This window comes from Ictidomys tridecemlineatus, chromosome 4, assembly GCF_052094955.1.
Source record: "Ictidomys tridecemlineatus isolate mIctTri1 chromosome 4, mIctTri1.hap1, whole genome shotgun sequence".
Taxonomy (NCBI): Eukaryota; Metazoa; Chordata; class Mammalia; order Rodentia; family Sciuridae; genus Ictidomys; species Ictidomys tridecemlineatus.
Genome location: NC_135480.1, coordinates 18,428,843 through 18,445,445, shown reverse-complemented (window position 1 = coordinate 18,445,445; position 16,603 = coordinate 18,428,843). Strand labels below are relative to the sequence as shown.

General features: G+C 35.2%; 2 protein-coding genes across 2 annotated transcripts; both read left to right on the top strand.

Annotated features, from left to right (window-relative positions):
• The first annotated feature begins 3,705 nt into the window (after window positions 1–3,705).
• Window positions 3,706–4,611, top strand: LOC101967296 (olfactory receptor 4A47). Its single transcript, XM_005329952.2, has one exon. It carries the CDS (start codon window positions 3,706–3,708, stop codon window positions 4,609–4,611), a length of 906 nt encoding a protein of 301 aa, XP_005330009.2.
• Window positions 4,612–15,135: 10,524 nt separating this feature from the next.
• LOC101954655 (olfactory receptor 4A47) lies at window positions 15,136–16,059 on the top strand. Its single transcript, XM_005330069.2, has one exon. It carries the CDS (start codon window positions 15,139–15,141, stop codon window positions 16,057–16,059), a length of 921 nt encoding a protein of 306 aa, XP_005330126.1. The 5' UTR covers window positions 15,136–15,138.
• Window positions 16,060–16,603: the final 544 nt, after the last annotated feature.

Below are 16,603 nucleotides of genomic sequence, written 5' to 3'. Positions count from 1 at the left end.
GAATGTAAACCACCATTGCATAATTGGGATAAATCTCAGCTGGTCATGATGCCCGATTCTTTCCATACATTGTTAGATTTGGCTTATAAATATTTTGTGGAATTTCTGATGAACTACTGACTGGAGGTTCTCCATATTCTCATTTGAAAAGAACTTTAAATGAAGTCCAAATTTCTTAGAAAGATCTGTAATAACCCTGCAGGGTTTGATTCTTGCTCATGTCTTAAACTTCACATTGTCCTATTTTCCTTCATGTACAATAATTGTTCATCATCTTGAACTTGCCCAGCTCTATTCCACACTAGATCTCTCCACATGTGTCACTGCACCCGCAGGAGCAACTTCTCATCCTTTGGAATTCAGCTTAAATATCACCTTTAAAAAGGTCCTTATAAACTTACCTTGTTCAAAAAGTGTCTCCTTTTTTCATTCATCATTGTTTTTCTTATTCATACCAATCCCATCTTATAACTCATATTCTAAATTATTATCATGACTATTTTATGGTCCTATTAGAAGATGAAGTTGATGCTGTAAGGACTATATTCTTAATTTAACTTTTGTTTTATCAACTATTGTAATCTGAAACAAGATAGATTCTCTGTAATTTTGTAATGTTTTAAAAGAGGATAACACACAAATAATTAGTTAACTAGTTACTACAGCAGTATAAATCTTTTTAAAATATATAACCCACATAACAGGGAGAAAAAATTGAATATAAGGAAAATGGAAAATCAAAATGGCTTTTGTGCAGCAGAGAAGTGATAGATTCACATACACTGGAACCAACTATCAGGTCTGCTATATTATTTTGGATTTCCATTTGTCCCATAATGTTTCCGAAACCACTTTTTCTTGTTCCCATCATTGTGACTTTACTTATGACTCATGTGCTTGCTGTATTGCATCTTCACACATAGGTGTTCTTTTAAAAATATGTGGAGAGTCCCAGGGAGTGTAATTAAGCAAGGATAAACTTGGACACATTCCAGTTGCAGGGCTCCAAGATATATGTGTTTTCATGGTATAAAAATCCTTAGTTATCTTTGATTTCGTCCTGTGGAAGTTTTGTTCTGTTAGTAACGCATATAATTATAAAGAGATTGTTTATTAGTCTTAAAGAAAGATCTGAAAAGGCACAAGAGTACCCTATCCATATACCAAGCACAAGTATTTGGTCTTACCAGGACAAGAGGAGATAAGTTAAACAACAGAATGGTATTTTTTAAAGTTACCAGAAAAAAAAATCTAGAAAATCTTCCTTTTTAAAAAATTCTAGATGTGAGCTCCTATGTTGAAATTATTTGTTTGAGTATTCACTATTTTAATAATGGAAAATATTAGTGTTTATTTGTACCAAGGAATTCCTTTGACTGTCTTTAAACAGTATTTAGAAGACTCTGGTGAAAGTGAACAAACATGAAGGCGTCATTTTAAATATATTCTTCAAGAATAACAGAACTTTTCTTTTTCCGTGTGCACCATGGATGGGAGAGCTATTATTCACTATTTACTAGTGAGGTAAAATTTCCTCCTCAAAGTGCAGACAACCTTCCACAGGTAAGATTATAGTCAGTAGCAGAAATCAGACTTTGAGATTGTGTGAATGTTTCTTTACAAAGGAAATTATGTCACTTAAGTATGTAAGAAAATATTGATGAAACTCCTGCAGGCAGAAAGTGGCTGTTCAGATTGTATAAGATGTTCATGTCAAATAAATTCCAAAATTTGAGAATTTAAATCAGGGACTATGCTATATCTTCAACCCTGTAGCTTCCATCTGAAAGAGTAGAAGGTCCAAGATGAAGAGCTGATTACTCAGTCAGCATGGAGATTTCTCTCCTCTAATGTCATAAGCCCAGTTTAGACCCCAAGCCTTCATGAGTTAGTGGGGACTCAGTGATGGCTGGAAGTTCACTTTATGGGAGGAGTGAGACAGAAGATAGTGTTCTATGAACACTTGTTTGTTGGATGAATGAAAAGATTGAACATACCGCACACCTTGTATGCAATAATCATCATTACTTAATAAATTTTTGATGTCTACCTCTGGTGTCTGAGATTAGCATCTGTCAAAAAGTCAGTGATAGATATGGCCTGGGTCTATTATAGTACACAAGGGAAGTAAGGGGGTGGAATAAGAATAATCACATTTGCAAGACAGTATAAAATAGAAAGCCAAGGGGTCTTAATAAATAAGCAACATGAGAGGAATAAAAGAAGTTTGAACACTGTCAGAATTTGACTTGAAGGATAAGACAGAAAGAAGTACCCTTTGATTAGTGAAACAAAACCTAGGAAGGAATAGATTTATTGTGAAAAATACAATAATCATTTTTGTAAACATTAAAAGGATATTTAATTGAAGAGGCCAATTACATAGTTGCAGATACCAGCTTGAAGGGTAGGGTTGTGATAATGTTCAGGACATGCAATTCAGAGTGCTTTAGTATTTATAGGTTAGAATAAGGTGCAATATTGAACCCATGTCTCTAGAAGGAGGTTTCAGGGATTTGCCAAGCTGAGACTATGGTAGTTACTGGTTTGTCAAGTTCTCACGTGAAACTATTATGGTTTTATTGTGTTCCCCATATAATTTATATGTTGGAGCCTTACCTACAGTACTGCAAAAAAGAAGCTTTATTTGGAAATGGAGTTTGTAAAGGTCATCCAGTTATGAGATTGTACTATGCTGGATCCCAAGCCCATGTAACTTATCTTCTATTGGAATAGAATATTTGTTGAGGGAGAATGACACATTACCACAAGATGGTCATCTGCAAGCCAAGGATGGAGACTAACCTTTGTTCATTGTGTTCTGAGGGATCCACCTCTGCCCATACCTTTATTTTGAATGTTTAGCATCAGGGCTCTGAGACAACACATTTGTGTTTAAAATGACTGTAGCTCCATCAGATGAAGACAGCTTTTGGTACCAGAAAGTGGGGTGCCGGTGCTACAATAAGACAGATGGCAACTGTCATGGAGAACAAGACATCACTGTGAGCACAATGTTCCCAGAAACATGAATGCTAAGATGCTTGGGGGGTGACGTTTCTAGTGGACCTGAGGGCCAAAGAAAGTGTAGAAAGGGCATCATTTCCTAAAGTCTCAGCACCAGTATCGATACAGTGATGGTGGTCTATAGTCTTCCATTAGTCATTGATTTTATCCACTTTTCATATGAAAATTACATTAAGTGAGTCTTCAAATTACATGTGTGACTGTGTAACCAGTGCATGCTCACATGGAATTCCCTTTCCTTCTCTCTTGTTATTTCACATCTTTAAACTCATCTAAAGAGTAACTTTCTCTGAGAAACCTTCCTAAATCTCAACGGGTTTAGATTGCAGCACTTTGAACCTATAGCATAGCATCAATAAATATATTTATGAACATATTTCTCAAGTTGCTCTTTAAATGTTAGACCACATAGTTATGTATCAAATCACTTAGTCCAGGAAAACTTCTTTTATTTTACTTGGTAATCAAGATATCTCCTGAAGGTAATGTGAGGCAAGGAGATCTATCTATCTATCTATCATCTATCTATCTATCTATCTATCTATCTATCTATCTATCTATCTATCTATCTATCTATATCTCAGATGAGCAAAAATTTAGAATACTTCTCAGGATTTTTTTCATTGTTTTACAGGTAAACTTCTTTCCTTTCTGAAATAAGCATCAATAAAAGAAGAGATGGAACATAAGGACAATGTAACTTACTTTGTCCTCTTGGGACTCACACAAAATCCAAAGGAGCAGAAAGTACTTTTTGTTATATTCTTGTTCTTCTACATTTTGACCATGCTGGGGAACCTGCTCATTATCATAACTGTAACCTTCAGTAAGTCCCTGCACTCTCCAATGTACTTCTTTCTTGCTAATTTATCATTTGTGGACATCATTTATTCATCCATCATTTCCCCCACGTTGACTTTAAACTTGTTCTTAGGAAAAGTTAGCATATCCTTCAAGTTTTGTATGTTTCAGCTCTTTGCAGAACATCTTTTAGGAGGGACAGAGGCCTGTCTTCTGTTGGTGATGGCCTTTGACCGCTATGTGGCCATCTGTAAGCCTTTGCATTATTTGCTTATCATGAGGCCATGGGTGTGTGTGGTGCTGCTGGTAGTCTCCTGGGCTGGAGGCTTTGTGCACTCTGCATTTCAACTTGGCACTATTTATGGGCTCCCTTTCTGTGGCCCCAATGTCATTGACCACTTTACTTGTGACATGCATCCCTTATTGAAACTCATCTGCATTGACACTTATGTCACTGGCCTCTTAGTGATTGCCAATGGTGGGTTGATGTGCTCAATTGTGTTTCTGCTCTTACTCGTGTCTTATGCTGTCATCTTCCACTCTCTGAAGCACCTGAGTCAGGAGGGGAGGCGGAAAGCTGTCTCCACCTGTGGCTCCCACATCACTGTGGTTGTCCTCTTCTATGTTCCCAGTATTTTCATATATGCACGACCAGCCAAGACTTTCCCCATTGACAAATCATTGAGTGTGATTTATATGGTCATAACCCCCATGCTGAACCCCTTCATTTACACTCTGAGAAACTCAGAGATGATATATGCTATGAATAAATTGTGGAAATAAGTCACATGAGGTAGGATCATTGAGTCTCTCACTATAAAGAGAAACATTTCACTATGAAGCTATCTCCTTAAGAAGCACTATTTATTTTCAGTCTTAAAACTGATGCTGATTTGCTCAGACAATTTTGTTAAGCATAATTAAAGAATAGATTATAGATTTTTGACTTTATCATATTTCTCCAGTTTATTGGTCATTTTGTAATGTCTTTTTATTAAGAGACCTGGCAGTTTTTGGAGTGCATATACTAGGAAGTCAATAAAAATATGCAATTTATTTATGAATAAAATTTTTATAGTGTTACAAGGGTATTTATTTAATATTTTACACTTATTTTTAATAACCATGTTTTCATTTCTCCTTTCATTATTACTTTTTTTCTCATTTTTTAATCAGAAGTTAAATGCTATATGTGTCTCATTTTTATTTGATTTTACTATCATTACAATTGTAATTTTAGTGCAATATTTTATTTTTAAATTTAATATGGGTAGCATAATAAATATGAATATTACAGTGGAACCCTTGCAAAATGGTAAATCTGAAAAAAGATATATGATGAATTATTCACCAGCATCTCCCAGTACTCATCCCAGGGGCAGAGACTGTGTTTCAAAGGTTCTTCCAGTTAAGAGAGCTTGTCATTTGTGCAACAAGTACTGCATGATGTCATACATATGTTAACACTAAAATCTTCACACTCTCAGAAGCAGTAAGAAGAATGATGGTTGTCATAGGTGGAGAGTGAGAAAACAGTCATGTTGGTCAAAAAGCACCAAGTTTCATTTATAAGCTAAGCAATTCTGGAGTTGATAGCTGGTAGTTATCATATCTTTTGCTGTATTATATACTTGACTCCTAATAAGAGGGTAGATCTGAAGTGTCCTACAACAAAAAGATTGAAGAAAACTTAATCATGTGACATGATGTGTACGTGATTTATAGTCATCATTTCTCAATGCATACATATACCAAAGTGTCATGCTGTACACCCAAAACATGTATGAATCTTATTTGTCAATCAGATATCAACAGAACTGAAAAAAATAAAGATGATACTATAATTACTGCTAAAATATGATTATGGCTCTATATGGTTCACTAGTTTTGGAGTTCTTTTCACCTCTAAGATCTATTATAGTAGAGATTCACAGTTACATTATTGTGTCTCAACTTTATTAGGTTGTCCATTTCTCTTTGTTTTTATGTCACCAACTTGATGAAGATTATACTAATTTAGTGGTCACTTTTCAAATGTAGGTGTTGCTCCTTTTCTTTGTTGGTTTTCCTGCTATATTCTTTGGTCATTTTCATATCCATAAGCATTTCTTTCTTTTCAAATTCTAACACTGCTAATCTATTTCTCTCGGTGAGCTGGATTGGTAACTACATCCAGGATAATGTGAAATAATGGTGATGACAGCTGATATATGTCACAATTTTTTAAATGAAATTAGAAAATCATAATGGTATACTTTCTCTAAATACCTGCTTGCAGTTGTTTAGGTGATTAAAAATTTTTACTCTTTTACATGTTTTGTGATCCATGTTACATAGGATTTTATTGTATTAAACTATCTTGGTATTTGTGGACTAAACTTTGTTAAAGTTACATTATATTGTTTCCTTATATTAAAGGATTCTTATGGTTCTTTTCATGTTTTATTTGCATTGATTTTTATAATTTAAAAGAATATAGATATCCACATATGCAACAATATTTTAGAATGTTATATAGAAAAATTTTGATCATACTTCAAAAATCCACCCCAATATTTCTTATCCCTATCACATTTAATTTTCTATTACAACATTTAAGCTTAGCACAATTGACTCACCTCTCTACATATTTTACTTTAAAAATTGTATTGTTTATCACTATAATATAAGCTCCTGCTCAGCCCTCATGTAATAGTGATGGCCACAGTAAATAATTGTTGAATGAGGGCTTCATAGAAATAGAAATTCTTTTATCATTTAAAATAATTTATTTCGGAGACAACTTAAGTAACATGGGGATGATATTCTCTGAAGTAACAATCACACCCAGCATTTCTAAAATGTGTATTCTTTTTCAGGGCTTATTCTGCACATGTTAGGGGTTTTCTCGTGTAACATTCCAAGTATTAATTCCTCCAATAACATCAATAGGTGGGTACTCTCATTGGACGCTCTTTACAGCTGTACAAACAAGGGCTCATGGAGGTTGAAAACCCTGTAAAAGTGTATGACCTGGAAAGGGTTTAGACCAAATCCAAGAAGTCTTACCTGTGCATAGGTATAACAGGTTTGGGTACCTGGTAATGACAAGGCCTTCAGACCTATTTGCATAGATTGAGTAAGAATCCACTGATTCTGTTATTTTTAGTGGTGATTTAGTTCTATATTTTTCATGCATAGTTCTTGTTTAAAAATATCTTAGGTGTGACATATTTTCAAACTCAGATAAATGTTGAAAGATACTCTATAGAAATTTCCCCAAGATTCCCCATGTATTAAAATTATTCCACATATGATTTTTCCTGTCTTGTCTATTTTTGTATTAGTATATGAATATATATCTCATTGTATGTGCATATATCATTCTAGACATATGTCTATATCATTTTTTATTTTTCATTTCTCTTGGTCATTTATTTGTATAGACTTATTGATATTTTTTTCTTAAAGAATGAGGAATCAATTGCAGAAATGATGACCCATTAGTCTTAGAAGTATAAGACTTTCCAAAACTCAAGACACTTATTGAATAACAACAGTGCAAATTAAGAAGTTTACATTGAAACAATATTTTTTAATAATCCACACAGTCTATTGCAACTTTACCAACAGACCCTATGAAATCCTACTTGTCGCAAAAGAGAATACAAGTTCACACAGTGCATTTTCCTGTCATACGTAAAACATGGATTCCTTTTATGTGAAACATCCCTGAGCCTTTATTTTTTTTCCCCTGGATCCCAGTATCCTTAAATTGTTCTTCGGGACTTGCCTCCGGAGTCCACTAAAGGTAACCTTGAAACCAGTATTTCAAGAATGGACTTTGGCAACAGAACACCACATGTCTGTATAAACATTTCATTTTTTGCATGTGATAAGCTCAAAATTCTCCATATGGCTCATGATAAAACCCCCACCTTGAAAAGTATCATACTACCTATGAAGAAGCTATATGACTATCCAGGCCTGCACAAGAGAACCCTAAAACTCCCCTTCTCACTCTTCAAATCTGGCAGAGTGCATGACAGTTGTTTGGTGGTGTGTCCTGTGTTCTTGTTTAGGTTCCTATGCTGTTTTTTAAGGTTGAGATTCACATTATGCCTTTAGTAGAAGGTTTTGCATGTGATTCTTAATTGCTCTAAGATACTGTGATCATCACTGTTGTCGGAACAGTTATTTGCAATGTCACATTTATTGACTGGGCTATGATGGTATCTTCTTTTGTGCGTGCCTATTCTTAGAAAAACAATTTTGAGCCAACTTTGAGTAGACTCTGAAGGCACTTCCTTAAAACAACTTATAGATAATTTGTTTTTCAGAAAATAGCTGGGCACAGTGGTGCACACCTATAATCCCAGTGGCTCAGGAAGCTGAAACAGGAGGATGACAAGTTCAAACCCTGCCTCCATAACTTAGGCCCTCAGCAAGTTAGCAACACATACTCTCAAATTAGAAAATAAAAAACGACTGGGGATGTGTGTGGCTTACTGGATAAGCACTCTTGGGTTTAATATCTGATAAAATAAAAAAATAAAATTTTTTTTTTCAAGAAATGATGTCCAGGCATATCCATGCATTATTTGGTTCAGTTAATTTTCCATTTGTTTACAAGAATCTCTAGTTGTTTAAATTATACTATAGAAGAGAGAGAGTATAGTGAATTTATGTAATCTTGTTTATTCTAAAAGTCTGAGCAAAGAATTTTTAGGAGTAAGAGTCTACCCCATTTGATCAGCCCAGGTTTTATATTCAATCAAGTTTTTACTTTTCCCTGTTTATAATTGTAGTTTACATTAAATATTTCCTCATGTATGTTGATAATTACATCAGAAACATCATAATTTTGGTATTAACTCTTAAATATAATTTAGAAAACTCAAGAGGAGAAGGAAAGCCTATTGATTTTGCCCATTTTTTTCTTTAGCATGTTCTTTCTGAGGTGTCTCCTTGTGTCATTTCCTGTTGAGAGAAGTCCCATAGCCATTCTTCTGGGGTAGTTCTGCTCATGACAGATTCTTGTTTCCTTCATCACAGAATGTCTTAATTTCCCCTTAATTCCCAGGAGACATTTTCACTACATTTACAGTCTTCTTTCAACACTGGAGACATTCTGAAGAACATTTATTTTTTAAGCAGTTTTCGGTTCACTGAAATTTTAGCACAATAGACATTTTTATGAAATCTCTTCCTCCCCACAGTTTCCCCATTGGTTCATTTTTGGCTGTTCTAACAGAATAAGTGAGACTGATGAATTCATAAAGAATAGAGAATAATTTTCTCATGGTTCTGGAATCTGGGAAGCCCAAGAACATGGCACTGGCATCTGGAGAGAGTCTGGGGACTGTGCCATCCCTTCATAAAGGGAAAAAGGGTAGAAGAAGGCAAGAAAGAGACTGCAAGGGAGGGCTGAGCTCACCTCTATCAGCATCCCACCCCTAAGATAACCAACCCTTCCCCTAGTACCACAATAGTAATCCAGGGGACTAATTGCCTCTCAATATTGTTACATTGTTTCTAAGAGATGACATTTAGGGGACACTTTTAAACCAGAGCACATACTATCAACTTGCCACACCATATTGGGTCCTTTGACAATTCATTAATTAGCACTGACATCATCCAAAGTTTCTAGTTTACATCAGGGTTATCTCTTGGCTTTTGGAGTTGTACTTTCTATAGTTTTGGAAGAACATGTAACAATGTGTTCACACTCACAGAATCATACAGAAGAGAGTAACTGAACTAAAAATACTATATATTTCACAAAAACTTAGATTTTTTACTTTTCCCACAGTTTTGACTTTACTGGATAGTCATCCAGTAATAACCACACAACTTTTCAGACCAGCTTCTTCACTTGGTAATAGATTCTTCTAGGTCTTTCCATGGCTCAGTACCTCAATTCTTCTTAGTAACAAATAATATGTTATTGTGCAATGTAATTTCTTATTGTTCCATACCTTATTGTTCAGCCACTAACTGCCATCTTTGTTGCTTCTAAGTTCTGGCAGTTAGGAACAAAGCAGACACAATGTCTGTACAGGTTTCTGTGAGAGCATACACTTCTGTTTCATTTGGATGAACACCAGGGAGCCTAATTGCTTGACTCTGGGTAAGAGCATGTTAGTCCATGAGAAACTACCAACCTGTCTTCTAAACTGGGTGACATACTTGTCTCCTCTGAAATCACCTTCTATTTTCTTTCACTAATACTGCATGTCTTGATTACATAGCTTTGTGGCAAGTCTTGATGTTGGGTAGTGTTCAGTGTCCAATTTTGTTCTTCAAAAAACATCACCCTGGACATGGAGCTACCCTTTCTGTGTCTTTGTCTCAGAATGTAAACTTCATAATGAGTTTGTCTGCATCTATAAAATTAGGTCATAACCTACCTTGGCAATATTAAGTCATTCTGTGCATGAGCAATGGATGCAAATGAACACATTTACTTCCTTTTTGATGAGAGCATTGTAGTAGCAAGTGCTACGGTGTTTTTACTTCAACTTTCACTTGTGCATTGCTGGCGTTTAGGAAAGTCATTGATATTTGCACATTATACTTTTGTATTTCAGCTTCACACCAATCATTTATTAGTTCCAGAGTTTTGTAGAAATATTTGGGATTTTCTGCATAGATGATGTCAACTCCAAACAAGGACAGTTTTATTTCTTCTAATTAGTATATACTTTCTTTTCTTTTCTTATTGTATTAGCTGGGACTTGAGTACAATGTTGAAAAGCAGTGAGAGGGAACATCCTTCCCTTGTTCCTGATTGCTATGAGTTAGATATGAGGTATCCTTCCCAATTTCCTGTGTGAGACAATGCAAGAATGTTAGGAAGTGAAATGATTAGCTCATGAGAGTCTTAATCTACTGAGTGGATTAATCCATTAATATGGATTAACTGGGCAATAACTGTAGGCAGGCAGGGTGTGACAGGAAGAAATAGGTTTGGTTACAGTGACACAAAAGCTGACTAAAACTTCCCTTATCAGGAAATGTTCTAGACTCTCACTATTATACAAGATGTAAGTTTTGCAGTGCTTTGATAATAATCTTTTTTTTTAAAACTTTAAGAGCCTTTTTTCTATCCATATTTTACAGAATGTCCTTAAAATGAAGGGGTGTAGATTTTTATTAACACTTCTGAAAGTATTTATATAATCCTGTGATTTTTCTTCTTTATCTTCTGGTGTGATGGAGTATGTTAATTGATTTTTGAATGTTGAACCAGGTTTTCATATCTGGAATAATTTCAGTTGTTTGGATATACAATTCTTTTTCCACTTTATGGATTTGTTTTGCTAAATATTGAGAATTTTTGCTAAACTAACAGGACATCCTCTTTACTCTCATTTGAAAAGTGCTTTAAATGAAGTTCAAATTTCTTAGTGGGATCTGTGATAACTTGTGGGGTTTGGCTCTTGCTCATGTCTTCAACTTCCCCTTGTTCTATTCTCTTCCCGTCTTCCTCCCCTTCAGGTTCAATGGCAGCACAGCATCTTGAAATCGCCCAGCTGTCTTCCACATTGCATCTTCCCACATGTAACCCTGGACCTGAAGGGGCAACTGACTTATCATCCTGGGAGTTTAGTTTAAATATCACCTTTATAAAGGCCTTATGTATTATGCAAAATGTGTCTCACTCTTATATTTTTCTGTCATAATAACCTGTTCGCCAAACAGTGATTTAAGCTACAAATTTCCATTATTATTTCCATTACTATTCTGTGGCTCTATTAGATATAAAGCTGATGCAGTTAGGACTACATTTTCATTTTTTTCTTCTGTTTTATTAACTATTGTATAGCCAGTTGGTATCGTATTATAAATGAAACAAAATAGATGCTATTTAGGTTTTTTTGTTTGTTTATTTGTTTGTTTGCTTTTGTTACTGGAGATTGACTCAGGGGCACTCAAATCTGAGCCATATCCCCAGCCCCATTTTGTACTTTATTTAGAGACAAGGTCTTACTAAGTTGCTTAGGGCCGTGCTGTTGCTGAGGCTGTCTTTGAACTTGTGATCCTCCTGTCTCAGCCTCCTGAGCCTCTGGGATTATAACTGTGCACCACCCCACCTGGTGCTCTTTAATTTGTAGAAAAAGAAAGAATAAGGAGAAGAAATACATAAATAACTAGTTACTAGAGCTGCATAAAACTTTTAAAACTGTATTTAATCTCAAACTCATATGGAACACAATGAAGATTAGATAAATATAAGATGAAAATTTCTCTGACTAAAAAAAGGGATAAGTGATAAACTCAACTCTTCGGAACAAATTAATGGGGCTGATATTTTATTCTTGATTATTATTTGTCCCATAATGTTTCTGAAATATTTTTCCTTGTTACATCCTTGTGACTCTACTTATGTGTTTGCTATATTGCATCTTGACACACAGATGTTCTTTAAAAGTGTATGGAGAGTCCCAGGGAGTGTAATTAAGCAAGATCAGTTTGGACACATTCCAGTTGCAGGGCTCCATGATTAACATGTGTTCGTGCTATAAAATCTTTAGAGATCTTTGTCCCTGTCAGACAAAACTGTCCTCTGTTAGTCACAGTTATAATTTTTTAAAAAGATGGCTTATTTTTCTTAAAGAAGGATTTGAAAAGGTACAAGAGTACTCATATCCATATACCAAGCACAAGTATTTGGCCTTTTCAGGACAAGAGGAGACAGATTAAAAAGCTAAGTGGTATTTATTAAAGTTACCAGAAAAGAACTTAGACATTTTTCTTTTTTTTTTGAAAATTCTAGATGTGCTATTTCTATGTTTAAATTGTTTGTTTGTATTTTTTCTTAATTGTTTTTTTAAGAGAGAGTGAGTGAGAGAGAGAGAAAGAGAGAGAGAAAGAGAGAGAGATTTTTTAATATTTATTTTTTTTTTTAGTTTTCGGCGGACACAACATCTTTGTTTGTATGTGGTGCTGAGGATCGAACCGTTTGAGCCACATCCCCAGCCCTCTTAATTGTTTTAATATGGGAAATTTTCATTTTTCTCTTTTTACCAAGTAATTCTTTTGAATACTACTACAAACACTAATTATTTTCTAGAGTATTTAGAAGACTCTAGAGAAAATGGAAAAACATGGTTGTGTGATTTCAAATATAATTCTCCAAGAATAGCACAGATTTCTTTCTTCTGTATGCATATAGAATGGAAGAGGGATTACTCACTATTTTGGATTGAGATCAAACTTCCTCCTTCAAACTTCAGACAAGCTCCCAAAGGTAAGACATTTTAGTCAGTAGCAGAAATCAGACTTTGAGATTGTGGGAATGTTTAATTACACAGGTAATTATATCACCTGAGTATGCAAGAAAATGAGAATAATAACTTCTGTAGGCAGAAAGTGGCTGTTTAGATTGTATAAAATAGTCACTAAATATAAATTCAAAAAAATTGAAAATGTAAGTCAAGGCCCATGTTATATCTTCAACACTATTGCTTCCCTTTGGAAAAGTAGAAGGTCCAAGATGAAAAGCTGATTCCTCAGTTAGCATGGAGATTTCTCTCCTCTAATCTCATGAGCCCAGTGTAGACTCTGAGCCTTCATGAGCTAGTGGACACACTGATGTTCACCTTGTGTGAACAGTGAGACAGAATCACAGTGTTCTATGAACACTTTTTGGTTGGATAAATGAAAAGATTGGGTGTACCAAACACCTTTGCACAATAACCATCATAACTTTCAAATTTGTGATGTCTGCTTCTGTTCTCTGAGATTAGCATTTGTCAAAGAGAAAATGGCAGATGTGTCAGGGGGCTCACGCAGTTGACTGGGAATGTAAGGTGATTAAATGAGAATGATCACATTAGCAAGATATTATAAATAGAAAGCCAAGGGGTCTGAACAAATGTATAAAAAAGCAACGAGAGAGGAATAAAGGAAGTTTGAACACTGTTATAAGTTTGAACACTGATATAAAATTCAGAGAGTTTTAGGTATTTTGGGGTTAAGATAATGTGGAATTTTCAACCAAAGACTATAGAAGGAGGTTTCAGAGATCTGGCAACCTGAGACTATGGTAATTAGTGGTTTGTCAAGTTCTCACATAAAACTGTTATGGATTTTTTTGTGTTCCCCCCACATAGTTTATATGTTGAGGTCCTACCTATAGTACTGCAACAAGAAACTTTATTTGGAAATAGGGAGTTGGTGAAGTCATCCAGTTATAAAATTGTATTAGGCTGGGTCCCAATTCCATATAACTTATATTCTATTGGAATAGAAAACTTGAATGCAGGAAGAATTATACAAGAATATAAGCTGGCCATCAGCAGCCAAGGATGGAGCTGGTCCTTCCCTGCTTGCCTTCTGATGGCCCCATCAGTGCTCATACCTTTATTTTGAATGTCGGGCAGCAGGGCCCTGAGAGAACAAATTTATGTGTATAATTACTGTAGTTCCAGCATATTAATACTGCTTTTGGGGAATTGCTGTGCTGCTGCAACAATTAATGTCTAATATATGAAGTCCACTTTGTGATTGATTAATGAACAGATATTGAGAGATGTTTGGGCATCATGATAGAAAGAGCCCAGATGGCCTTGAGAAATGTGAACAGTACAAGGTGTTGCTGGTGAGGGCTGAGCAAGGAAAGAGGGCAATAGTGGACATGGCCTCTAGAGTCTTGGAGAACAGAAATAATTGTGAGCACATTGTCCTTGGAAACATGAATGCTAAGATGTTGTGGGGTGACATTTCCAGCGGACCTGAGGGCCAAAGAAAGTAGAGGAAGAGCATTATTTTTAAAAAGTTTCAGCACCAGTATTGATACATTGATTGTGGTCTATAGTCTTCCATTAGTCATTTGTTTTATTCACTCTTCATATGAAAATTACCTGAAGTGAGTCTTCGGTTTTTCACTTTGTGACTTCATACATAGTACATCTTTACATGGATGTATTTCCCTTTCATTCTCTTTTGTTGTTTCACATATTTAAAATATCTAAAGAGTAACTTTCTCTGAGAAATTTGAACCTTTCCAAATTTAAACAGATTGAGAAATTGCAGCACTGTGAATCTATAGCATAGCATCAATAAATATACTTATCAACACATTTCTCAAGTTGGTCTTTCAATGTTGGACTACATAGTTATATATCAAATCACCCAGGGCAGGAAACATTGTATTATTTTTCTTAGCAATCCAGATATCTACTGCAGGTACTGTGTCACCAGCAGACGCTTCAAGGATATATGGCAGATGAATACTTGTGGTTATAATATTTCTAAGGAATTTTTCATTGTTTTACAGGTAAACTGCTTTACTCTCTGAAATCAGCACCGATAAAAGACCAGATGGAACACAGCAACAATGTAACTTATTTTGTCCTCTTGGGCCTCACACAAAATTCAAAGGAGCAGAAAGTACTTTTTGTTATGTTCTTGTTCTTCTACATTGTGACCTTGCTGGGGAACCTGCTCATTGTCCTAACTGTAACTTTCAGTAAGACCCTGCACTCTCCAATGTACTTCTTTCTTGCTAATTTATCATTTGTGGACATCATTTATTCATCAGTCATTTCCCCCATTTTGATTTCAAACTTATTCTTAGGAAAAATTATCATATCCTTCAAGTTTTGTATGTCTCAGCTCTTTGCAGAACACCTATTTGCTGGGGCAGAGGTCACTCTTCTGTTGGTGATGGCCTTTGACCGCTATGTGGCCATCTGTAAGCCCTTGCATTATTTGCTTATCATGAGGCCATGGGTGTGTGTGGTGCTGGTGGTAGTCTCCTGGGCTGGAGGCTTTGTGCACTCTGCATTTCAACTTGGCATTATTTATGGGCTCCCATTCTGTGGCCCCAATGTCATTGACCACTTTACATGTGACATGTATCCCTTATTGCAACTTGTCTGTGTGGACACTTATGTCACTGGCCTCTTAGTGATTGCCAATGGGGGGCTGATGTGCTCTATTTTGTTTCTGCTCTTACTTGTGTCTTATGGTGTCATCTTCCATTCTCTGAAGAACCTGAGTCAGGAGGGGAGGTGGAAAGCTGTCTCCACCTGTGGCTCCCACATCACTGTGGTTGTGCTTTTCTTTGTCCCCTGTATTTTCATATATGCAAGACCAGCCAAGACTTTCCCCATTGACAAATCATTGAGTGTGTTTTACATGGTCATAACCCCCATGCTGAACCCCTTCATCTACACTCTGAGAAACTCAGAGATGACAAATTCTATGAGGAAACTCTGGAAAATAATTCACATCAGGTAGGAAATCACTGAGTCTCCCACTACAAAGCTATATTCTTAGGATGCATTATTTATTTCAGACTTAATCCTTATTTCAATTTGCTCAGGTAATTGTGTTAAGCATATTTGAAGAATAGAATATAGGTTTTGGCATTAACATATTTCCTCAATGTATTGCTCGTTCTGTGGTATGTTGTTTATCAGTGGACCTAGGAATTTTTGGTGCACATATTCTAGGAAGTCAATGAAAATATGCAATCTACTCATGAATAACATTTTTATAGTATTACAAAGATGTTTGTTTAATTTTTATATTTATTTTTAGCAACTATGTTTTTATTTCTCATTTTATTTTTACTCTTGTTCATTTTCTATAATAGTTAAATGCTATATGTGTCTTATTTTTACATCACATTACTGTCATTATATTTATAATTTTAATGGAATAATTTTAAAAATTTAAATATGGAAAGCATAAGAAATATGAATGTTACAATGTAACCCTTTCAAAATGGTAAATCTGGAGAAAGATATATGATGATGCAGCAACTGTGTTTCTAAGGTTT

Excerpts from the sequence above, each read along its gene's own strand:
- LOC101967296 (XM_005329952.2), top strand. The coding sequence starts at position 3,706 with ATGGAACATAAGGACAATGTAACTTACTTTGTCCTCTTGGGACTCACA.
- LOC101954655 (XM_005330069.2), top strand. The coding sequence starts at position 15,139 with ATGGAACACAGCAACAATGTAACTTATTTTGTCCTCTTGGGCCTCACA.